Source organism: Chenopodium album, chromosome 5 (genome assembly GCF_948465745.1).
Source record: "Chenopodium album chromosome 5, dcCheAlbu1.1, whole genome shotgun sequence".
In the NCBI taxonomy this organism is placed as follows: domain Eukaryota; kingdom Viridiplantae; phylum Streptophyta; class Magnoliopsida; order Caryophyllales; family Amaranthaceae; genus Chenopodium; species Chenopodium album.
Window position 1 is genome coordinate 18089098 of NC_137838.1, and position 26187 is coordinate 18115284.

Below are 26187 nucleotides of genomic sequence, written 5' to 3' on the forward strand. Positions count from 1 at the left end.
CCTCGTACCTCTGTTTTTTTTATTAAAAAAAAAAAAAAAAAACACTAAATCCAACAGCATCCCTCGCCCCCAATTTCGTAGCTCTGCTGTATCTCTCCCATCCTTACACCTTGTCCACCGAACTCCCTCCCATCATTTCTCTCTCCTCCCCAACACCCAAAGCCGACCACGCGAACAACCAGCAACTGATTGTGTGGCCTCCTCTCTTTTCTTCCATTTCTTGTTCAATTAAGGTATGCAATTGCATATCTTGTCTTTCACTGGTTCTTCGAGTTGCCGTATCTCTTCTTGCTCGCAGCTCTCATGTTTAAAAGTAACAATCTTGTTGCTAGATTGTTTGAACGCCAGACTCGTGCTTCTACTCCTGGCACCAATGTATGTTTTTCTCACTTTTTTTTAATTTTCTTACATTTTATACCATTTTAGTTTCAATTTCTGTTTTTCTTGTTTTATGGATTATCTTGAATTGCTTATTACTGACTTACTGAGTAATTTAGTTTAATTATGTTATTCTTTTTTATAATGGATATGGGATTGTGTGACTACCCATGTTTTACACTTGGCCTTTGAGTGAGAAATTGTGTGTTTTTGGTAAATTGGTACTTATTGAATTGTCAATTGTTCATGTCTCAGTGTCGTGGAGTGTGATCTATAAGAATTTGAGTGACATAGGATTTAATTGATGATGAGCTAAGTGAATTTTTTTATGTGGGTATGTAACGCGTGAGACTTCAAATTGAATTGTGGAAGTGAATCAGAGGTTGGAGTTCTTTGGGTTAGTGTTTGAGAGAATAACCCATTTGTGAAATTGGATTAATTTCCCGCGTCAATGAATAACTCATAAGACTGGTGGGCTACTCCACTTATAATAACTGACGGTCTTGATATCTTGTATATGATCACGTAGACATGCCTAATGATCCCCTTAATATTTGATAGGTAGCCTTGTCTTTGATATTTGTTATTGTAGAGCTAGGAGTTTGGTCATATGTTAGCTGCAATTTGTTGTATTGAATCATTTCGATTTTTGTTTTTTGAAACTAACTGTAACTTTATTTATCCAGATTCATCGTGCTAGGCAGCTTTATGAGAATATTGTGCCAAGTTATACCATATATGACGTTGATTGCCCCGATTATTCTTTCCGTAAATTCACTGAAGATGGTCAGTACCTGATCAGCTTTAGTAAAAATTACCAGGAGCTAATTGTTTATAGACCATCATGGCTATCATTTTCATATTTTGGAGAAGAGTGTGATGCTCATGATCTCCCTTCGAGAGCAAACATGTTTGACAGCTTCTTCACTCAGTTATATTGCGTATCACTTGCATCAACTGATGAAGTTATTTGCAAAGACTTTTTTATTTACAAGGAAAGTAACCAATTTGGACTCTTTGCAACTTCTACTTCACAACTTAACAATGCCGTGTCCACAGAAGGTGCTGTTCAAGGTGTTCCATCTATAGAAAAGATTACATTTCACCTACTAAGGTGTGCAGTTTGATCTTGGGTTTTTCAATAGTTTTGGTCTTGTATTGGTTAGTACTTTAGTCTGACATTCGTATTGACCAAATAAGCTTCTTTTTTTTTTTCCCTCCCCTCCCTATGTGATTACTAGGAGCTGGCTTTATTTAACTGTCATCTATTGATCTTTTAGATTGGAAGATGGCATTATGTTGGACAAGAGGATCTTTCACAATGATTTCATTAACTTAACACATAATGTGGGTGTATATCTATATGATGATCTGCTCGCTGTTGTCTCACTCCGCTACCAGATTATACATATACTCCAAGTTAGGGAATCTGGAAATCTTGTTGATGTGCGTGCCATTGGAGAATTTTGTCGAGAAGATGATGAACTCTTCCTGCATTCAAGTGCTCAAGTAAGTCATTCTCTTGAAAGCTGTATTTCTTAATCAGATTTTGTTGATCGCCGTGATTTAGGGAAATTGTGCATTGATACAAATGACATGTGAGATAATGTGATTACCCTTGTATAGTTGTATTATCAATCTTAGGGAATTGCTTTTCTGCAGTTTTTTTTTTTTTTTTTTTTTTTTTTTTTCCTTTTTGATTGGTAAAATTAACTGAAGTCTACCCCTCTGGATAGGACCAACCTAACACACTACACATCCTTGCAGTTGATAGTTGAAATCAGCTGTCAAAGATGGGCAGTTGTGCCAATAATTGGCTAAAATCACGGGCAGTGCATAAAAAGGCGCGCCTAGGCGTTAGGTGATTAGGGTAGAGGGCCTTTTTTGCTCTAGGCGAGGTGCACCTAAGATACACTTGAGGCACACCTAGGCAAATTTCTTTAAATGTTTTATATTGTGCGCCTCACTTCAAAGATGCAAACTAAGGCCCGGCTAGGCGCAGCAGGACTCATCGCCTCGTTGCGCCTTTTTATATATTGATCACGGGTAGCGTCCCTAAAGCAATTGGAAATTAAATAATCATTGAATATATGATGATTTAAACAACAATCATTATTAGTAATATTGAATAGTCACAGGACATTAAAGATTAAAGCCCTTTTGGGTCCCAATACACAAAATATTATCTCCTTGTATAACTAAACAAATATTCTCTTAGGAATAGTTGAATTGATAGTTTGTCTTGATGCCAATGCTTCTGCTTTGCCCATTACTTTAGCCCTTCCATGACTAATTTTTCTCTCCAGTCTATACTGACAAAGCCTATTGCAGCTTTCACAATAGAATATTTAGAACCATCAAAATTTATGTTAAAAAAGCCTAGGAGAGGTTTTTACCACTCAATATGGGTATGTAATGGAACTAGCTTTTGATTTGTGAGGCATCATCCCTAGATAGGTGGTTTTCATTAATGAATCTCTTGAGTATTACTGTTCCTTCTAGCTTTAAGGGATTTGCCAATCAACCAACAATGTAGTAAAAAAGCTGCATTGTTGATTATAATCATGATTCTAACAAACATCTCATACGCCTAATTAAAATAATTTTCCCAAACCATATTTTTGACCTCATCAAGTTTCTTTGTGCGTGGAGGTATTTTGTCCATATATTTTATTTCCAAACTAATTTATCCAACAAGCTCAAAGGATCTGAAATATAAGTTTAAAAATTCTTTATTTCATTGCAATGTTACTAGCATTTGCTTTCTTTTTTTCTAGACCACCATAGGACTTTGGTTGAAAATTCTTATAAGTGTTTTAATAAGTAATTAAACTAGATTTTGGAGGGTTTTTCTTTTAATTCAAAATAAATCCAAAATCCAAGTGACCTTGTTCAACACCACCCTCAAGTCCTCAACCGCCAAGATTAATATAACTAGGAACTTTGAATGCCTATATAAAAAATTAACTCTTATGTGAATAATCGGACATTCTAAATATTTTCTTAAAGAGAGTTAACTCTGATTTCCTATTATCCTTCTAAAGGCTTTCCTATCGTTATTAGTGACATTTGTTGTTCTTTCTGCAAAAGAATTATGGGATTTGAGTTGTGGAGGAGCTTGCTCGTCTAGTCAAACCAAGTCCTGCAAAACAAAGTCAAGCAACTGCTTGGGCATTGTTCCCGAGCAGACCCCTCTAACGGTCAAACGTGTTTAGAGAGAGAATTTGTAGAGAGAGACTGGAGAAAATTAATTACCTGGCAAATCTGTGTAAATTAGTATTTATAGGAGGGGATAAATTGACTTATTGGGGTTCAGATTAGGGTTTTCGGTCGTTTCGGCCGTATTAGGCATTGTTGGGCCGTGTTAGGATTTACAATTTCGGAATATTCCTGTTCTAGGGTTTAAATGAGGGTATTTTGGTAATTTTTGTATTTCATGAATGTGGGCCCACACAGAGTCCAAACATTTGCCCCCACGACAAATTCATGAAGCGCGCTCCGTGGTTCTTAAGTTTGTTGGAAAAATTTAATTGAATGAAATCAACTGTCTTGGAAATATGAAGTGTGCTCGAGTCACGTGAACAACTCATTTTTTTTTTTTTTTTTTTATTCTTTTTTCTTTTTTTACTGTTAGTCGTCGAGTGCACAAAGGTGCAGCCAGATCCTAGTGCTAGGGCGACCTGGGCTATGTTGTGTTACCTAACTGTTGCTGGGCGAGCTTGCTTGGTTGGTGCGAGCAGCGGGTGATGCCTGGAAAGCATAACTTGTTGTTCGGCAAGCTTGCCTAGCGGGTGCACCTTCGATGATATGCTATGCACTAGCGCGTACCCGCACACACCACTTATACACTGCAGCCCCTTGGTCTTCTTGGCGATGACTTGCCCCTCATGCCAGTGGCAAATCCGGGGGGTACATAGAGGCAATCCTGACCTCGACCTGATTGACCCGACCCGAATGACCCGACTCGTAACCCGAAAGTTGACCCGAAATCTTTAACCCGAAAATGACCCGAACTCGAACTAACCTGACTCGACCCGAACCCGACCCGAAATAGAGTTGACCCGAACATGACCTGAAGACCCGAAGTGACCCGACCCGAATGACCTGACCCGAAATGGACCCGAAACCCGAACGTGACCCGCCCAAAATGACCCGAAACCCAAAGTGACCCGAAACCCGAAGTGACCCGACCCGATTTTAACCCGTAGTGACTCGAATCGACCCGACCCGACCCGTAGTGACCCGACCTGAATTGACCCGAATCCTAAGTGAATAGGGTGAAATAGTGAATTACTTAGTTTAGGGTTTCTTTATTTCCTACGTAATAGGTACTCATGATTTTTTTTTTTTTTTTTTTTTTTTTAAAAATTTTATTTTTAACAATTTTACTTTATTTTTCCAACTATTTTTTTTAAGTGAATTTATTTTGGTAACCCGACACAAGCTTGACCCGAATAGACCCGACACGAATTGACTCGATCCGAATTGACCCGACCCAAAATTGACTCAAAAATTGATCTTAAAAATTGATCCGACCCGAACAGACCCGACCCGAATTGACATGACCCGAAGTGCTGACCCGAATCGACCCGAACATTTGCCAACCCGAACTTGACCCGACCTGAATGACCTATTTGCCAGTACCCCATTCCGCGGGAAAAAAAACCTGATAACAAAAGAGACCGCCCGCAAAAATAGGCGGTCTCTTAGGTACTGCTATGTAGTTCGCCGCAACAATTAATGGCCCGCCTTTTTTGTGTAAAATTCAAAAAGACCACCTATTTGAATAGGGGGTCTCTTAGGTGGGTTTTATTATTTTTCACGCCAAACTAATACTTTATCATATAGACCTAATGGTACAAATAACAGGTCTCTTAAGCGATATTGTTTATTTTTTCCACCAAAAATTAGTACTTTTGATCAAAGAGACCTTGTTACAAATAACAATTCTCTTAGATAATCTCTTTTTTTTACTAAAAAATTTTTTTTTTAAAGGAAATACTCCAAACATATATTTTTTAAAGGAAATACTCCAAACATATTTAGTTACTCAATTATAAGCCTTGTTGTATAGTGTACGCAAATACTAATACACTAAGCAAAATTATTAATCTCCACATTTTGTAAAAATTTTTTTAACTTAATTCTGTACCCCCATTCTCTAAATCCTGGATCCGCCACTGCCTCATGCGATGACTCGGCCAATGGCTTCGGACCTTTTTGATCGTGTTTAAACGTCCATATGACTTAAACAAAGGTGTTTTTACACTCATGTGTCCTATGGGCGATGGCCTTTTTGATCGCATTTAAACGTCCTTATGAATTGGAAACTAAGGTGTATTTGACACTCATGTGTCTTGTGGGCGATGAAATATCATGGGCACTTTCCTTTACTATCAAGAATGCTATAAAATGACCCAATTCATCTTTTGTTGGATGCAATCTCGCTCGTTGCTTAATAAATTTTGACAAGAACTTCGGGAGGTCATAACTAGGCCCTCGGGTGTTCGAATCAAGCAATTTTTTTTATCAACTTGTGTATTTTTTTTGAACTCTACGCGGCTTCGATTACACGTATAGGATTCGACCCAACAAAATTGCGAAAAAGGCCTCTAGCATGGTGAAAATGCCATTTTTCTGATTACAGTCTAATTATAAGGCATAGAATTGGAGGGTGATGTGTATGGGTCGTCCCTTAATGAGCCTGTGGGATGGGCGATGATATGTTTGGTGCCCCTTGGATGGGGATGATTTTTCTTAAAGAGCCCCTTGGATGAGCGATGATATGTTTAAGAAATTAAAAATCCCTTGGGCATGCAATGAAAAGAGTTTTACGTTATGTCGTTATGTCGTTATGTATACAATTTCGTATAATTATACGTGTTCTCCGTACTCTTTTGCATGAGTGATAAGTGTGACACACTCTTTCTACATGTGTGACAAGTGTCTTGTGGCTCACTTTTCGAATTTTCGAAGCGAATATTTCTTTATCTATGGCCAACTTCTTATCATTTCTCACTCACAATTTCAATCTTAAAATATTTGTAGTGAGAAAGTAGTGAGAGAAAGTGTTTGTAAGGCAAGGTGGTAGAAGAAGGCTAGCAACCAGCATTAGCGGGAGCTCACTTTAGTTGGAAAATACTATCTTTTAAGGAACGCCTTTGTCTCTTTTAACTTTCTTTCTTGCTTGTTAATGGCTTCATCTTCAAGTTCTTCTAGTATTAGACTGCCAAGGTAGGCCTCCTTAAGCGAGATCACCGTGGAAGTAGTGTAAGATTGCTCTGTTACTTTCGACATTCCTTACGCAAACGTGTTGTCAAATTTCTTGGCTAGTCTCCATACTCATATTATGAGGAGGATTGGATCCCCGCCAAATGATGTAACTATGGCCTTCTATCATGAATACAATTTATTTAATAGGTACTGTTACCTTGCAAATGGTGTAGTTAAAAACTTACAATAATGTCGCAGAAAACCGGGGTAGATCAAGGCAACGAAGGCCAACATCACGGAGGAGGCCTACCGGCTTATGGGTTAAGGGTAGGGTTCAGAATCAACGAAGGAAAAGTTAGCCTATGCAGTTTTTCCATTGATATCAATTCAAATACAAGCTACAAGCTTACATAAAAAACATAGAGATACAAGAACGTAAAGATGACAACAAAACAAGGAAACTAAGCATGGTGCGATAGGCATCCTTCTTATAGCCAGTGCCTAGTTGTCCGTCATCAATGAGAAACCGGTCACCGCGCACTTGCCCATGATCACCGAGGCATGGTCGCCAATCGTAACATTTCGCCAATCATAACTTGATGAGCTCTCTTTAACAGACCTCCTCGTATTTGTCAAAGATATAGGGTGAACAATTTTAGGGGAAGACGACGAACGCCTATAACCTGTCCCAATTCGTTGGCCTTGACACTCTCGTCGACAAGATGGGCCTTTCCGTTTGGCTTCTGGAGCCATGCCTCCGCCATCTCTTGCTTAGTTGACTCGGTCAGAGCTTACTCCAACTTTTCTTTGGCAACCAACCTTATGCTCTTTTCTGACCCACACAACTTCGAAGCATCCCTTTCCTAAAGGCCCCTTGCCTTTTTGAGCTTGGACTCCATGTCGGCAATCTGATGTCTCTAGCAATGATCCCTTTCATGGGTCAAATGTTGGACATTAAGCCCATGTCTTGCAAATGCGGTGGCCTGTACTGAAAACTGAAACAAAGGCATGTCACTCATAACACAAAAGGAAGACAACATAAAAGAAAAAGAGCCATTAACCTCAGTCCACGATTGTTGCATAGCTTTGAATTCATTCTCGTGATCTGGAACCTAGAATTAGTCAGCATCAACACTCGAATAAAGGTGACTCAACGCCATTCGACACGGGCCGCTCTACCTCAACTCTCAAGATCCCAAAAGGGGGCCCTACTAGATGATCTACTGTCGTCATCGTGCCTCTTTAACTTAAGACTTGGAGGGCATTGATAGAATGGTATCGGCACCGAGCGGTCATAACCTCTTGCATCGTGAGAGGAATTTAAGTTTGTGTAAACTTCTGGTCTTCATGAACCACGGGCCGAGTAGCTAATGTCCTTTAGGTCTTCTGTAAAAAAAAACATCAAGTAGTGTGATTCAGGACACAAGATGCATTCAAAATCAACTAAGAAAACTTACCTTGCTTAGTTTCTTACTGTGGCGGCTTGTAAGGCCAGGACATTGTAGTTCTTTAGTGCTTCTGAATTCATGTATTTGGGGACTGTATACAAGTTAGAAGAAATTTAAAAGTTAACAAAGGTAAATACAATAATTTATGTGGAAAAAAAAACCAGCATCATACGATGTAGGTAGCATAAGTTAAGGCTGACCTTACCCTGTAGGTAGCAGAAGTTAAGGCCGACCTTACAGAGCTTCCTCTCATCCTCTAGAAAGGCCCAATTGGGTATTCTGGTCAAGGACAGTGCATGTGGGTCGCCCTTAATCATGCGACCCTCGGTCTAGACAAAGAGCAACTACAGCCTCCTCCTAGAATGTCATAATTTTATCTCAAGTTGGGTTCGCTCAAAGTTCGGAACCAATGGGATGTCCCAATTACGATAATGAACATATATAAATTAACCTCGCCAATTTTTCACGTTCAAAGGTTCCTTCATCACCACTCTGAAACTCGGATGGACGTAATGGGTCCAAAATTATCCTTAAAGGCGATTAACGTGAACAAGTTTCTCCAAAGTCTTAGACTCGGAGATTGTCCCATCATAGAGCACGCCACATCAAAAAAAAAAAAGTACACTTTGAGCCAAGAGTTAGGCATTAAGTTGCAAATGGCTAGGTTGTACTCATGTAGTGAAGTCCTCATAAATGGATGGAGAAGGAAGTGCATTCCTTTCTTTAATACTTCCTCCGTTTCTATTTAGGTGACGCGTTTGATTTAGGCACATGTATTAAGGAGACGAGAGAGAGAGAGAGAGAATGAAAAAGCAAGTGGGGTATCTTGTAAATGCAAGGTAAAAAAGTTACCCTAAAAGGAAATGTGTCAACTAAAAAAAAACTTCTTAAAAAGGAATACGTGTCAACTAAAAAGAAACGGAGGTAGTAGAAACCAATATACAAAGGAGTGGAGTTGTAGGATTGTGCGTTCATCGGGGGCATACCCCATATATTGGCTAGTTACTCCATATTTAACGGCCATTGATTGTTGATAATGGTCTAAGTGGCGTCTAAACACTTCCCTTAACCCATAAGCCGATAGTCTAATATTAGAAGAACTAGAAGATGAAGCCAATAATAAGAAAGAAACCAAGAAAGAAACTAGAGAGGAACAAAGGCATACCTTAAAAGATAACGTCTTCCAACTAAAGTGAGCTTTCGCTAATGCTGAATCATGAGCACCACTTTGTCTACCTCCGGACAAGATCTTGCTAGCCTTCTTTTACCATCTCATCTTACAAACACTTTCTCTCACTATAAATCTTTGACGATTTAAATTGTGAATGACAAATGAATAAAAAGTTGACCATGTATAAAGAAATATTTGCTTCGAAAAGTGAGCCATAAGACATTTATCACTCGTGTAGGAAAAGTGTTACACACACTTGTCACTCATGCAAAAGAGTACGGAGAATACATATAATTATACAAAATTGTATACATAAAGTATAACTCTTTTCGTCGCTTATCCAAGGGGTTCTTATCCCCAAAAGGCATCACACATGTAATCACCCATCCAAGGGGCTCTTATCCCCAAAAGGCATCACACATGTAATCACCCATCCAAGGGGCTCTTAGCCCCAAGGGGCGCTAATCATATCATCTCCCATCCTAGGGGCTCGTTAAGAGGTGACCCGAGCACATCACCCTCCAATTCCATGCCTTAAAGTAAGATTGTAATTTCAAAAAAATTGCTTAATTCGGACTCCCGAGGGCCAAGTTATGATCTCCCGAAGTTTTTGTCAAAATTTACTTAGCAACGGGCGAGATTGCTTCTAACAAAAGACTAAGTGGGTCATTTTTAAGCATTTTTGATAGTAAAGAAAGTGCCCATGACACTTCATTGCCCAAAAGACACATGAGTGCCAAAAACACCTCTATAAGAACGTTTAAACGCAATAAAAAAGGTATGAAGCCATTGGTTGAGGGGCAAGTCATCGCCTAGGAGGCCAAGGGGCTGCAATGCATAACATGTCATCGGCCAAGAGACCAAGGGGCTGCATTGCATAGCGGTGCGTAAGGGCTAGTGTGTGCTAGTGCATAGCATATCACCGCCCAGCATGCAGCACATCATCGCCCTGCTGGCACGCAACACAACATTGCCTAGCAGAGGCATAGATCCTTGTTGGCGCGCAGCATGCCTAGGCATCACCCAGCATCATCGCCTAGCAGCTCGCCACGCAAGTTCACCCAGCAGAGGCATGCAGTGCGAGCCTTGGCATATCTTCGGCCAGGCACATCACATGATCGCCATGCCCGCATCGCGAGCACCTCGACGACTAATAATAATAATAATAATAAGGAATAAAAACTAAAAAATGTGTTATTGAGGCGACTTGAGCACACTTCATATTTCCAAGACTGATGATCTATATTCAATCAATATATTTCTGACAAACTCCCGAACCGCAAAGCGTGCTTCACGAATTTGTCGTGGGGCTAATGTTTGGACCCCCTGTGCTTGTGGGCCCACATTCATTTAATACGAAAATCACCCAAATACCCTCATTTAAACCATAGAACAGTAATATTCTGAAATCGTGCTCAGCACGTATCTCAAGAAACCCTAACACGGCTCAACAATGCCTAATATGGCCAGAAACCCTAATCAATTAATTGATCCTCTTCTATAAATCTTGATCTACACAGATTAGTGGGTAAATATTTTCTTCACTCTCTCTAAACACATTTGACTGACCGTCGGAGGGGCTTTCTCGGGAACATCCCCAAGGCTGTTGACTTTCTTTGTTTTGCAGGTTTTAGTTTGACCAAACGAGCAGGCTCCCCCACAACTCAAATCCCTGGACCCCTTGTGGGCCCACAACTGTGCGTTTAAAAACTCATCTACGAAAGTTCACCAGTTGACCAAACATTATACAATACTGCTCTAAAAGAGCTCAAAAAAGACACATATGTGGTTTACGGTGGAGAACCTTCATTGTTCATAGTGCATTATCTATTGCTTACTAGCTGACCACACATTGAGCAATAATTATTTGAAATAGCTTTAGTAGTAGATTGAGGTGTAGGCTTTTGGCTGAAAATCTCTGCTATCTCAAAATTTATATTTCCTAACTCTAGTAAAAAAAAAAAGTATTTCCTAACTTATATTTTACGAACTTATCTTGTTTGAAATGAGATGAATACGATAAAATAAGTTGTAATAAACGGGCTCTTAAGTCTTAACATCTCGCAACTCAAGCTAAATCGAGGAAATAGACCAAGACCCAAAACAGATGGGACAAATAAAAAGATTGAATTATACATGTCTTCTTCTCATAGATGTAGGGCAAACTTGAGAGATCTTTTAGCCTAACTTGATAGACTTTTGGGATTTTTTCTTTTCTCATTGGAGCTTGGGGATTATCACTTTTCTGAAACTAGTAAACAAATAGCTAAATAAGGGGGCAGGATCACATAACTCAATATCTTTGATTACTCTTGTCTCTAATGAAGCTTAACAACGTATCTAGAGCTATCGAGTAAAACCTGATTAAACTTTGAAGACCTTGAAATTTGGATGAATGGTTTTCAGAGATCTGATGATCAAGAAAAAAAAATAAGGGTTTGCTGAGATGCAGCAATCTTGACCTAGGGTTTTGTCAAGCTTTTTACTTCTATTTATATCTCTTACTCTCTAGCATCTTCTTAAAAATGCATTTCAATTGCAATTGATGCTTCTGTGCAGTTGAAAGTTATTATCTAACTTCCAAGAGTTGCTTTCTACAGTATGGAACAATAAACGACAATAATAACCAGAGACAAGCTCTTGCGAACAACAATGAAGGTGTTCCCAGCAGTGAGCATTCTATGCTAAGTGGCATTAAACAACGGTTACTTTCATTCATATTTAGAGGGATATGGAATGAAGAAGCAGATGAAGCAAATGTGAGTCATTTTACTTGTTTAAATTTCTCATCAATGATGTTTTAAAAAAAGTAGTTGATGCAGCTATTAAATCACGGATGGATTATAATGTCATATCAATGTAATATAGTATATGCATTGTTATTCAATTTTTACCATTTATTCTATTTTATTTTCCTATTATTTATTTGCATTTCATCTCTTCTTAGAAAGAAGCTTGTTTATTCCTCTTTTCGTATTGTATTCAGAGGGTCCAACGGTTGAAAAAGAAATTCTATTTTCCTTTTCAAAATTACGTCGACTTGATAATGTGGAAGGTAAATTGATTTGTTAGAGAATTCTCAATGTTATTCTTTAGTTATCCTCGCAAAAATGCAAAATCTAAATGCAAACTCTTTTGTTGCCTAGGTTCAATTCTTGGACAGACATCACTTGTTGATCAAATTTGGTAGTGTTGATGGAGGGGTAAGGCTATCTCCCCCCCCCCCCCCCCCCCCCCCCCTCTTTTTTTTTTTCCCTTACAGGATTAATATGATATGCAGAAAGGGGATTTCTGTAATCTTGAGAAACATCTATCTGCCTTCGTCTAAGTAAGATTTTGATAGAACATGAGTTGATGATTGAAATATAATTACAGGTCTCCCGAAATGCTGACCACCATCCAGCCTTCTTTGCTATATATAGCATGGAGGCTGCGGAATTTGTAGCATTTTACCAGGTCTGTCTTTGCTGAAATTACATTCATATAAGCTCAACAGTTTTCCCCACTATGATTGTTACTCAGAAAATTACATACTTTTGACGTGACTGTTATTTGCTTATCACTTGTCGTCTTGTCCCCATGATTCAGAATTCAGCAGATGAGCTTTATTTTTTGCTCGAGAAGTTTGCTGACCATTTCCACATATCTCCAAACAATTCATTGCATATGAAATTTATCTCATCTCATTCAAATAACCTCCACGCCTTTGAACAATTGATTTGCTTGAAAAATAAGTCTGGCAGCTTTTCACAGGCAAGTTTTTTTTTTTTGTCCATTTTCTGGGTTTTTTGGCTGTGTTAGTTATGACTTTACATATGCTTGGAAATGTTAGCATTCTTCTTAACATTTGGCTAGTAATTGCAGTTTGTGAAGAAAACATTGGGATCTTTACCTTTCACTTGTCAGTCACAGAGTCCATCACCCTATTTTGATCAGTCGCTCTTTCGGTTTGATGAGAAGGTTTGTCTCTTATCCTTTGCCTAACAAGTGTGATAGTATTAGCTGTTAAAGCAGGATTTGACCTTGCCTGGAGTTGCTTTCTGTGGTTTACTGACTATTATCGTTGTCAAAATCTACTTTAACTAATAGATTATTGAAACTTGCTTCAACCATAACAAATTTTATCAGAAACTTGCTGTATGGAAAATTAAGATGTATAACATAAGATCATGCATGCAATCACCTAAAGAAGTTTGTTGATGCATGTGCCTTGCTGAGGAAACAATTTGGGTTTAACTCTTCTGATTGTTTACTTTAAAACTGAAAATTAATTAAAAAAAAAAAAAAATTATGTATTAAAACAAGACACCTGGTGCATGATTAATGCAAGATGTTGAACCAAATGAAATGTCTCCGACCTTTCCATCAATCAAAATACCTTTTGGAACTTTCGAACCTAATTACTATGTTCATTGCAAGGGTACCTTTTCTAGTAAGATAAAAGGATTATTTACAAGAATTACAACGAAGGGAGGGAACACAGTGATTACCACGGTTTTATTTAATTCTATTTGAATTCTGAAAAGAGAAAAGTGTTTCTTCCACCCATTTTCTAGAACTAAAATGTCCAAAATGACCATAAGAAGGATTACTATTGAACCAACATCAAGATATAAAGAGGGTTGACCAAGAGCTAAAAAAAGCATGCTAGAGAAGTAGTACGATAATCCTCATTCAATAGCTTGATGATCAGTTCCGACTGTCCAAGTGAATGTTCAAGTTCAATAGCAGGGTTGACCAAGAGTCTTGTTGATGATCAGTTCCGACTGTCCAAGTGAATGGTTTTTTTTATGCTTCATGCCATATTCATTCAATAGTTAACATCTGCTACAAAATCTGTTATTGCAATGAAAAATATTATGTCAATTTATAGATTGCTTTCAAGTAGGAACACTGTTTGAAAAGGTGCAAGGTGACGGGATAAGTGCTTAATTTGGTCTGGACAAGGCGTGTTTGGTTAGGCGCATGAGGTGTACCCGCCCGAAGCAGACTTCAGTCAGAGGTTTTAACTGTTCATATAGTGTGCCTCACTTGGCACGCCTTAGGTGCACCTAGGCACAGCAGAACCCCTTTCGCTTCAACGTGCCTTGAACTTTTTATACATTGAGCAGTAAAACTTTAATATGCGTGGTTAAATTTTCTATCGGTTGTCTTATTTTAGAACTAGTTTGATTGTTTAAATGATTAATTATTTGGATGGATTGTGCTAGATTTGGCTTTTATGCCTTTGCTAACACACTTTAGGTATTGGAATAAATTTTCAGTTTCAGTGTTTCATCATATTAGTTTTTAACGTGATTGGTAGTACAACCTTATTTCTTACCTTTTCTAATTATATGTCACTAATACAGCTGATTATTTCTTACTTTTCTAATAAAGTGTCACTAATACCGTTGATTATTTCTTACCTTTTCTTATCAAATGTCGCTATTACAGCTGATTATTTCTTACCTTTTCTAATTAAATGTCACTAATACAGCTGATTTCGGCTACTGATCGGCATAGACAATCCACGGACCATCCCATTAAATTTATCTCAAGGAGGCAACTCAAAATTCCAAAGTTCAAGATTAAACCAGGTATGCGTCCTGTGTGATTATTGGATAATCAAACATCCTCCTTAAATTTTGGTGTCCGATGGACCACTATACTTGTCATGATTTTGATTTAGTATGAAATTTAGTAATTGTAACAAACAATGCTTACTTGTATCATAGGCCCTGAAGCTGGGAATTCAGATGCTCGGGCAAAGAAGATATCCTCGTTCTTGTTCCATCCAATTCTACCTCTTGTCATTTCCGTTCAACAAACTATGTTCTCACAGTCTTCCGTTGTGAATATTCACTTTCGGAAATGATAATAATTCTTGTTGGATGTATCTCTAAATATTCTGTTTTAGGAGTGTACTAGGTTAAGTCCCGTACCATGCACGGTTATAATTAACTTTACAACAAAAATTATAAAGAATGGTTTTTTTTTTTTTATTTTTTTATTTTATTTATTTTATTTATTTTTTTATTTTTTTATTTTTTTATTTTTACAAAATGCGTAAAGGTTATTATTTTGAATTATTTTATAAAAAAATAATTTAGTAATAGAAATTTAGAAGCTATTAGGTTTAATAAAAGAAAATGATATTATAAGCTTAGGTTAGTACCCGTATATGTCTTTAAAAAAAAAGTTAGTACCCGTATACGAACTCATATACATTCGTCCTTATATTTTTGTTGACACACTTTGACCGGCATTAAATGAAAATTTAGTTGATTTTATATTACTTTAGGATAATTAGTATTCCGTAATCAACTTTTTAAAAATATATTCATAGTGAGTAGTAGCGGTTTTTATTTTGATTTTAATAATCACATTGCATAAAATGTGTAGAGTAATTAGATTGAAGTTTTCAATATATGTTGAGTTAAAATATTTTACACTATTCATGTGTGATCATTTACTTAATTTATTTTATCAATATACAATATAAATATGATCATATAATATGTTGTTGGATTTGTCATATTGTCTGCTTATATATTAATTTTTAATAATCTCTAATAAAATATGTTGATAATTAAAGTTGTGTCTCGGCAAATGTGCAAATCCAATTATAGTCTATAAAAAACGGGGGGAGTATAATATAATAAAATAATTTTGTTCAGTTGTTTATATAGACGTTGTGTATAATTTTAAGATTCATACAAATTACGCTACAAAAATGATTTTTCTATTTTTAAATAAAATAAATTTAATTGCCAAATGATTAATGTTGAGCTTGGAGGAAAAAATTGATACTCCTTAATATTATAATAATCTTGGACAATGATATATTTCAATACCTTATTTTTAATCTATGTTTGTAAATTTGTAACTAAAAGATTAATAGTATATAGAATATATGTTAAAAAAATATATATTAATTGAGTATGATTGGATTAGATATGTTGTCAAAATAAAAATAAGTATTATTGTAGCTTATAAAATGGAAGTCATTAAAATTTGGCAAAAAAAAAAAAAAAAGAAAAAGGAAAGTGCAAAAAGGAGGGAAAATTATTAATGACATTGTGACAAGTGTCACCGTAGATTCGCTTTTAGTATAGGTTACTTGATGATTATTTAGCATTTAACAATTTTGGCGGGAAAATTATGCGTCCAAGAGCTGAATTTTGTATCTATGGTTCTTCCTCAATTCTCTTGTGTATTTTTATCTGCATAAGAATTGACAGAACCTCTCTGATGTACATGTTTTGAAACAACTAATCCACCAATTATTCTAATATCTAATATTTAAAAAAAAAAAATGGTTTTGACAATCGCAACTTTGAATAAGCCATTATTAATACTCTCACCTTTTTATTATCTTTACAATGGGCCAAACTTTGGGAGAGCTCTTTTTGAAACAGTCTCTAAACTATTGTGACCATTTAATAGGTTAATTGAGAGGGGGATAAACTCTCTTGTTTGGGTAAAGGATTGATGGAAAGAAGGGAAAGGAGAAGGAGAATGAGGGATCCCTCTCTTTAGTAAGTGTAATCCCTTCAAAATTGGAGAAATTTGCTATGTATTGTGTTTTCATTTAATAGGTTAAAAAAAACCTCCATCACCCTCCTTCCCCCTCCATCTCCTCCTTACTTCTTTTCACCATGCACTATCGTAAATAAACCACCACATTCTCTCTTGCTTTCTCCCAACAAACAATCCACCACCTCTCGTAAATAAACTATAACGACCATCACCATCTTCTCTCAATCTCTCTTCTTTTTCCCTTTATCCTATGAACTATAACTTGTGGATGGCAGTGAACTCGAAAAGGGTTTGGGTTTGGCATTGGAGGTGGGTAGGTGACTGCGAGTCTAGATTTCATCAATGTGACAAACAGGTTAGGGTGTTGATTATGGTGAACTTGCATTGAAGGAGCTTCAGGGGGTCTGGTTGTGGTGAAGGAGGGGCCCCTAGATGGCCCTAGTAAAGGGAGAAAGTGGTCGTGGTTAATATGGTCTAACTTGTAGTTTTATATACTCGTTGGTCTAAGCGACTCTTCGTTATAGTTCATGTTTCATTTAATTATTAATGCAAAATAAGAAGATATTGTAATAAACATGTTATAGTTGTATTTAATCTATGTTATTTTTAATACCTTTTTTTTATTATTAAATATAGTGAAATTACCATGGTATGGCGCATTGGCGAGAGACCTAATCTAGTGAGTAACTATTATAGAATTGATTTAATTATAAATATAAATTTCTAATATCTATTTTCTATATAAATGCATAAAAAAAGAAATAAATGTTCGAAATAATCCAATCGTTGCCTCATCTGCCCATAATAATCCCACATTTTGATTATTTTGTAATAACCCAACCTTTATACCTATCTGCTCTCAATGGTCCCAAGTGACTAGTCACTTATTGACTAGGTAATGTTTGGGTTTAAAGTACACGCGTCACCATATAATTTGTCTAATTTTAAATTAAAAAAAAAATTTGAATTTCAAAATTAAAAATAAATTGGCAGCCACCTAGCCACCCCCTTCCCAACACCAATCATCGCAATACTCGCCAAATTGCAGCAATTATGAGATCAGAGCTCGTAGGGTTTGGACAACCCAAATTAGTGCAAGGGAAGGTGAGGGAGGCCAAATTGGGGTGGGGGAGGATGAGGGAGGCCGAAACAGGTTGGCCGACGAGGGAGGGTGGGGAAGGTCGGAATCCAGATGGGGGAAAAGGAGAGGTGCTGGAATCAGGATGGCGAAGAGGAGGGGGTCAAGATTGGAACGGAGAAAGGGTTTCGAGGGTGGGGAGATGATCTAAGTGGGTTTCTGTGGCAGAGGGAGGGTGGTTGGTGGTTCAAGAGAGGGGAGCACTGACACTAGGGGGAAGGGATTTGGGCGGCCGGCGTTGCAGGGAAAAGAGTTCAGCGGGAAAAGACCGGGGGGGGGGGGGGTGGGCCGATGGGGTGCTTTTTTAAATAGTTGAATAGTTTCTTATTTATTTTTACTTAAAAAAAATTAAAAATTTTATAAACTTTTTTTTGACCAATAACAAACAGACGCGTGTTAGGTAACTTGTTATTAAGTTAGATGACCAATTGAGACCATTGAGAGCGGATTGTGTATAAAAATTGGATTATTAAAAATTAATTGAAAGGTGGGATTATTTTGGCCGGTTGAGACAAGGGTTGGATTATTCTGCACAATTTTTTCCAATTAATATATATATATATATATATATATATATATATATATATATATATATATATATATATATATATATATATATATATATATATATATATATTAAAATTGAGTCAACAATTCATACACAAAGGTTAAGCTTGTGTTAGCAAGGTGGTAATTAAGTTCGTTTTGTCGAATGGTGGAGCCAAGATTTAAAAATCGGGAGATTAATGGACATTGTTTAGTTTGACAAAACTGTTAAAACACACAAATATTTTTTTTTTTTTAAACAAAAAACACACAAATATTTTAATAGTTAAGGTTTTACATTTTACATTTCCAAAATACAAAGTATTTAGTAAAGAAAACAAACGAAAAAAAAAATGTAAATGACTATAGCAATCTGTTTAATTAATATGGTACATTTTAAAAATTATAACGTAAAAAATTATGTATTTGAACATATTTTTTTAAAAAAGTGGGAGATAGTTGTCCACTGGTGGAGGTGTTTAGATAAAATATCAAGAAATTGAAGATAAATAATCAAGAAATTGAAGATAAAATATGAACGCATGCCAAAGTTTAATAGTTTCAAATGTAATTCAACACTTTTACGTTTTTCATAAATTACAAATCTAATCATATAACTAATATATAAAGCTAAACTTTTAGCTAGATCACGAGACATCGACACTTGGCGTTCCAACTTTTCGCCAAGTGTCGCACCACGTTGGATAAATGTAAATAAACGAGGTCACATGGCTTTCAACTTTTCGCCAAGTATCGCGCCACGTTGGATAGATTTAAATAGACTTCCTAAGATAAAAAAAAAAATTAGCTTAGAATTCTATTTGGATAGAATCTTAGGATGAAATTGTTAGTTTAGAGTTTTATTTTCGATAAAATACCAATAAATCAGACGTACAAATCATGTATATCATATAACTAATATATAAAGATAAACTTTTAGCTAGACTACGAGAAAGTGACACTTGGCGTTTCAATTCTAAATATAGGCAACGATTAATTATTTCATGCCATGTTGGAGTTATTCGGATATATTTTATGGATAAAAAAGTTATAATTTTTTTATGAAGATAAAAATTGGATAGATTTTATTGGATAAAAAAGTTAGTATAGAGTTTTATTTTCAACTAGGTTAAGTCTCGTTCCATGCACGATCATAATTAAATTTTACAATAAATAAATAATAAATATGGTGTTAATTCAACGATAATTTATCCAAAAAAATTATTTGTAACAAAATAACTTAAATTAAATGTAAATATTATTGAATTGGATTGTACATATATAAAAAAATAGTAATAGAAACTTAGATAATATAAGGTTTTATATAAGAAAATTAAATTATTTGCTTAGGTAGTTAATTAGGTTAGTACCCATATACGAATTCATATACAATTGTCCTTAAATTTTTGACACAGTTTGATCGGCATAATATGAAAATTATTTGAGTTCATTTTACTTTAGGATAATTAGTATTCGGTAATCAACTTTTTAAATATATTTTTAGTCAGTAGTAGGTTTTTTTAAAATAAAATAAAATAATCATATAAATGTTTAGAACAATTAGATTTAATTTTCCAATATATGTTATGTACGAAGTATACTATAACAAAATTATTTTGTTCTTATAAACGTTATGTATAGTTTTAAGATTAATACTCCGTACAAAGTATGCTACCAAAATGATTTTTCTTTAAAATTGATATTGATAATATTATAATAATCTTGGAAAACAATATATTCCAATACCTTATTTTTTTTAAAATTTTAATCTATGTTAGTATTTTTGTAATTAAAAGTTTCCTAGTATATATAGAATATATGTAAAAAATTTAATTGAGTAATATTGGATTAAATGTGTTGTCAAAATGGAAATAACTATTATTATAGGTTATAAAATATATAGATGTCATTAAAATATGACAAAAAAAATTAAAAAGAAAAGGGAAAAAAAAGGCGGGAAAATTTGTTTCGCCTTTAGTATATATTTATTGATAAAATTTGGATAGATTTATAAGATAAAATGGTCGATTTAGAGTTTAATTTCCAATTAAATATCAATATTTCACAATTATAAAATAAATTATAAGTTTAGCCAGACCACGAGACATTAACACTTGCTGTTTTACATTTTCACCAAATGTGCGCCACGTAAACAACAATTAAATAATTTATCATATAAATTTATTTTTATATTAAAATTTTTTTTTTTAATTGAAGGAAATATATAGTTCAGAACGTAAAAATTTCATTTATGATATATATATATATATATATATATATATATATATATATATATATATATATATATATATATATATATATATATATATATAATTGGTCTTAAAATTAATAAACAACCCGGGCATCGCACTGGGTACCAAACTAATATATATATATATAACGAGGAGTTTTTTTCCCGAATTTTTAGAGAGCTACGTAGGATTAATTTTTTCAGCGTGTCATGTTGGATAAAAATTTTTAGTGGTAGCCAATTAAATACGATAATATTAATTTCTTTTAGAATTAAATCATTTAAATGACACGTAAGCAAATTGACGAATGAGATTTTGAAGTTTAAATTAAATAAATATAAAATATTATCTTATGATATTAGGAATTTTATCTTAATATATAACAAGTTTTAGTACATAAATATATATATATATATATATATATATATATATATATATATATATATATATATATATATATATATATATATATATATATATATATATATATATATATATATATAACAAGTTTTAGCACAACAGAATTAAAAACCAATCGCGAGAAATCTTAATGCATAGAATAGGAACTAGGAACTAATAACCAATCGCGAGAAATCTTAATGCATAGAATAGGAACTAGGAACTAATCTGGTGCGTTGATCGTTCTTGATCCAATGGCTAACATCCCACCCGCGTTTTTTATTTCAGTAATGGCATTTTGGTAATTTTGCCACTTTGAATGACCTCCTTTCTTTCTCTCTCTCTTCCTTTCATTTTCTCTCTTCGCGTCCTCATTTTCTCTCTCTAACATCGATCTCTCCGCCGCTACTGAGTTCTTCGATTTAGCGAATTTTTTGCTCGGATTTTTTTATTTTGATCTTCAATTACATCGTATTCTTCAATTTTTTTCATTCATTGAGGTAATTTTGTAATTATATTTGTATTTTGTTTGTTTATTTTGATTGTATTGTTTATTTTGAGCTGATTTTTTCGATTTAGGGTTTTTTATTGTAATTTTTCTTAATTTTTGCTTATTAATTGTTCTTTGAATTATTCTATACAATTTAGTGTTTGATTTTGGGTTTTATTTTTACGATATTGGTTTTTAATTCCTATTTTATGGTTTTACACTTACGGATTCAATGTAGTTGTTTTATGCATATAGTTGGTATATTGCTTGCTGTTATTAATTTAGTAGTATAATTTGTTGTTGTTTTAAATTTACTTTTTGCTTTCAGTCATTAACTTTTCATTATTAGTTTTACTTAATTCTTATAACTTCATGTTTTTTAGTTTCTTCAAGTTTTTTATTTATTTTTATTTACTTTATGCTTTGAGGCATCTACTTTTTAGTATATCTCTAATAGTTTTTATTAGTATATTTTTAAAAAAATTGTTTACTTTTAGTTATAGTTTATTTACTTTTATTTACTGTTCATTTACTTTTTCCTTCTATTTATTTACTTTTCAGGAACATGTCTGAAAGCGTAGAGCATATTTTTTAAAAAATATTGTTTACTTTAGTTATAGTTTATTTACTTTTATTTATTGTTTATTTACTTTTTCCTTCTATTCATTTACTTTTCAGGAACATGTCTGAAAGCATAGAGCATTGTTCTTCTTTTGTCACTACTGAAGATAACAATGTAAGAATTTTTAAAACACCCACTCAGCCTTTGCTTCCTAAAATATATTATAATTCTGGAGGTGATAAAGAGTATATGCCATGTTGTTCTTTTGAAAACAAACCTTTTGTTGGAATAATATTTGATACCCTTCAAGATGGTATTGCCTTTTATTACAAATATGCTAATGAGTGTGGATTTAAAGTCCGGTCTAGTACTACTAAATCACAAAATAATAAGAATGATCCTACTGGTAAAGGAGTTACTATAATTGAATATTTATTATGTAGCAAAGAAGGGTATGTGACAAATAACAAGAAATCTGGTAAACAAGTTGAAGGTGCTTGTTTAAAGAGAAAGACTGTGAAGAGAGTTGGTTGTCCTGCTAAGATAAAATTTAGGTTTTGTACTGGCGGGGAGTATATGGTGTATTGTTTTTATGAATCTCATTCTCACCCTTTTTCTACACCTATTACTAGGCAGGTTACTAAACATGAAGTTGGTTTAAATTTTGCTCATAAGAAGTTTATTTTTGACAACTCAAAGTTAAATATAGGGGATGTTATGTCTTATAGGATCATGAAAGAACTTTGTGGTGGGTTTAAAAATGTCAGGGCAGTAAAAATGATTTCAAAAATTTTTCTAGGGACTTGAAAGTTTATATCTCTAATGCTGATGGTGCAATGTTTGTTCAGAACCTTGAACAAAAAGTGAAAACCAGTAAAGGGGGTTATTATTTTGATTACTGTGTTGATGAAAGTAGGCATTTAACCCATGTCTTTTGGGCTGATGCTATTGGTAAAAGAGATTATCAATTATTTGGGGACTCTTTATCTTTTGATTCTACCTATGATACAAATAAATATTCATTGGTTTTTTTTCCTTTTACTGGTGTTGATAATCACAAGAGATGTGTTACATTTTGTGCTGCTCTATTAGCTAAAGAAGACATAGATTCTTTTGTGTGGCTATTTCAAACTTTTTTGAAGTGTATCGGAAGAGAACCCTCTTTTATTATCACTGATCAAGATCCTGCAATGGGTATTGCCATAGAAAAGGTTTTTACCAAGACTAAACATAGGCTATGTATGTGGCACATAATGAGGAAGGTACCTGAAATGGTTGGAACTGCTTTTTGTAATGAAACTGATTTCCTGAAAAAGCTAAGTGCAGTAGTTTGGGATAGAGAGATTGATCCTCATGTATTTGTTGATGGCTGGAATAGTGTTATGGAGGAGTTTAACCTTGTTGATCATGAGTGGTTTGCATACATGTTCAAGATTAAACATCTTTGGATTCTTGCATATTTTAGGGACTTATTTATGGGTGGGTTATTGCGTTCTACATCTAGGTCTGAAGGTGAAAACAATTTCTTTTGTAATTTTACAAACCCTCATTGACCTGTGTCGAATTCTTTGTCCGTTATGAAACTGCTTTTGATGCTCAAAGGCATGAACAGGATGAGTTGTATAGGCTTAATAAACTTGAGCCTTAATTGGTTACTAATTTACACTTAGAAAAGCATGCTGCTGTTGTTTATACTCGTTCCATATTTTATGATTTTCAAGAAGAATGCCAGGAAGCCTGTTTTTCGTGTGGTGTTGAAAGTTTTAGTTCTCTGTATGGAGATGGTGTGGAGTTTTTTTTGTTATTGTTGATCATGAGAAAAGGAAAAATTTTGATGTAAATTTTGACTTGGCAACATATGAGTCAAGTTGTACTTGTAGAACGTTTGAGAGTCAAGGTGTTTTATGTAGACACATTTTGTTTGTTATGAAAGACAAGTGTATACGTGAAATTCCTGATGCTTATATCTTGAATCGTTGGAGAAAAGATGTTCTGAAGAAAGCTTTTGTCATAGATGTTTCTCTGGATGATGCTTCTAAGTATGATAAGAACAAGCAATTGGTTAGTGATGTATGGTCCAAGATTTTCAGTTGTGTGAATTTAACTGACCAATCTGAGGATGATTTATATGAGCTTATTAGGACATTATCTCCATTTGAGGAGCAGATGATATCAAAGAATAATCCTGAAAATGCACCTAGTTAAAAAGAGGTGAAAGATACTGATATTCAGGTTTTGGTTGGGTCAAATGAAGTAAATGTAAATGTCTTGCCTCCAAATCAGTGTCTTAATAAAGGTTATGCCAAAATTTCAAAGAGGTTGAAGAGTGCAAAAGAAATAGCTAGTGAAGAAAAATCTAAAAAAGGTAGAACTTGTAGAGCTTGTGGGCAATCTGGTGTTTCCCATGATAGTAGAAACTGTCCAAACAAGTAGTCTTTTAGGTATTTTACTTTTAAGTGTGTTCCATTTACTTTAAACTTCTATTTATTTACTTTAACAATAACTTTATTTACTTTTTATTTTGTGCAAGTGTTATTATACTTGGTATTTTTTTTTATTTGGTATTTACCTCTTTACGTTTTCTATTTACTTTAAGTTGTAATTTATTTACTTTACATTCTAATTTATTTACTTTAATTTGTGACAAATAACTGATGTTTATTTTTGTGCAGTTATTTTAATACTTGGAAATTAGAAGATGTTTTGGAAGATCAAGATTTAATGAACAAATATTTTTTATTATTTTTATTATTGTAATATTTTTACATTTACTATAAGTAATTGTACTATAGAACTTAAGTTTAGTTTGTTTACTTTTAGCTATTATACTTTAACTTTATGAAATATTTCATTTACTTTTATCACATTTTATATCATATGAATTATTTGATTTATATAATGTTCTTACTTACAAAATTAAAGATAATTTCTTGTATTATTCCCTTTGTCCTAGAATACTTGTTACCATATCCATTTTTTGTTCTAAAATACTTGTCACATTTTTCATGGAACCCGAGTTGACAAGAGTATTTGATACCGATTTTGAACATGAATTGACGTGTAAATGACTTGACCTAAATGTAACCCATATATTATTGACTTGGTAATTTCAACTTGATTATAACCTGTAAAATTATTGACTTGAACTAAATTTGACTAAAATTCTAGAATGAGTTAATTTTCTAACCATTAATTATTGACTTTACTTGAATGTAATTTGACCGGTTATTAAACTCACATAAACTTATACCAAATTAGATACCGATTTTGAACATGAATTGACGTGTAAATGACCCGACCCAAATGTAACCCATATATTATTGACTTGGTGATTTCAACTTGATTATAACCCGTAAAATTATTGACTTGAACCAAATTTGACTAAAATTCTAGAATGAGTTAATTTTCTAACCATTAATTATTGACTTTACTTGAATGTAATTTGACCGGTTATTAAACTCACCTAAACTTGTACCAAATCTAATAAGATGTAAGGCCGGTTGTAATTCGATCAACATAGGCCAGATGTTAGTGAGGCAAATGAAGTAGGAGACTTGACCCATCCCCAGTTTGGTGTATGATCACATTCGAGTTGGTAGAACACTTCAGGTCAAACACTTCGGATCATGTTCGGGTTGCTTAAACACTTCGGGTCAAACTCTTTGGGTCAAATTCGAGTTGGTCAACTTCGGGTCAGGTGAGTTCGGGTGTTTGGTCAACATTAGGTCAACTCCATTTTCGAGGTGGGTATGGGTTGGGTTGGGTTACTTTCGGGTTTTGGGTCATTTTTCGGGTTAATGATTTTGGGTCAATGGGTCAATTTTGGGTCATGCGTCAAGTCATTCGGGTCGAGTCAACGATTTTGACTTGAATACTTTTTCCCATTTCTCCCTTTACTTTATATCCATTTTCTATTAATTTAACAAAATTTTTTTGTACTTTAAAATTGAACACCTTATTTCATAAAGTTTTTTTTAAAAACTTTTTTCCTTTTACTTTAAATATAGTATTATTTACTTTAACATTATTTTCTTTTACTTATAATCGAATAACATTTTTTTGTCTTTAA

The 26187-nt window shown here is 34.3% G+C and overlaps 2 protein-coding genes across 4 annotated transcripts; both read left to right on the top strand.

The window, feature by feature from the left end:
• On the top strand, positions 1-16466 carry LOC145631999 (light-mediated development protein DET1-like). Of its 3 annotated transcripts, XM_081684246.1 has the most exons (12): positions 2-375; positions 1065-1492; positions 1659-1887; positions 11811-11969; positions 12197-12265; positions 12357-12413; positions 12586-12666; positions 12799-12963; positions 13075-13170; positions 14690-14789; positions 14928-15115; positions 16319-16466. In XM_081684246.1, exons 1-11 carry the CDS (start codon positions 304-306, stop codon positions 15065-15067), a joined length of 1596 nt encoding a protein of 531 aa, XP_081540372.1. In that variant the 5' UTR covers positions 2-303; the 3' UTR covers positions 15068-15115; positions 16319-16466. The 3 variants fall into 3 exon arrangements, with proteins under 3 accessions (XP_081540373.1, XP_081540372.1, XP_081540371.1); XM_081684245.1 differs by lacking the exon at positions 16319-16466 and having other exon boundaries at positions 14928-15194; XM_081684247.1 differs by lacking the exons at positions 14690-14789; positions 14928-15115; positions 16319-16466 and adding an exon at positions 14099-14671 and having other exon boundaries at positions 1-375.
• A 4890-nt stretch (positions 16467-21356) lies between these two features.
• Positions 21357-24323, top strand: LOC145632691 (protein FAR1-RELATED SEQUENCE 5-like). Its single transcript, XM_081685037.1, has 4 exons — positions 21357-21367; positions 22235-22880; positions 22967-23630; positions 24052-24323. The coding sequence occupies exons 1-4, from the start codon at positions 21357-21359 to the stop codon at positions 24321-24323; spliced, it is 1593 nt and encodes a 530-aa protein (XP_081541163.1).
• The last annotated feature ends 1864 nt before the right edge of the window (positions 24324-26187 follow it).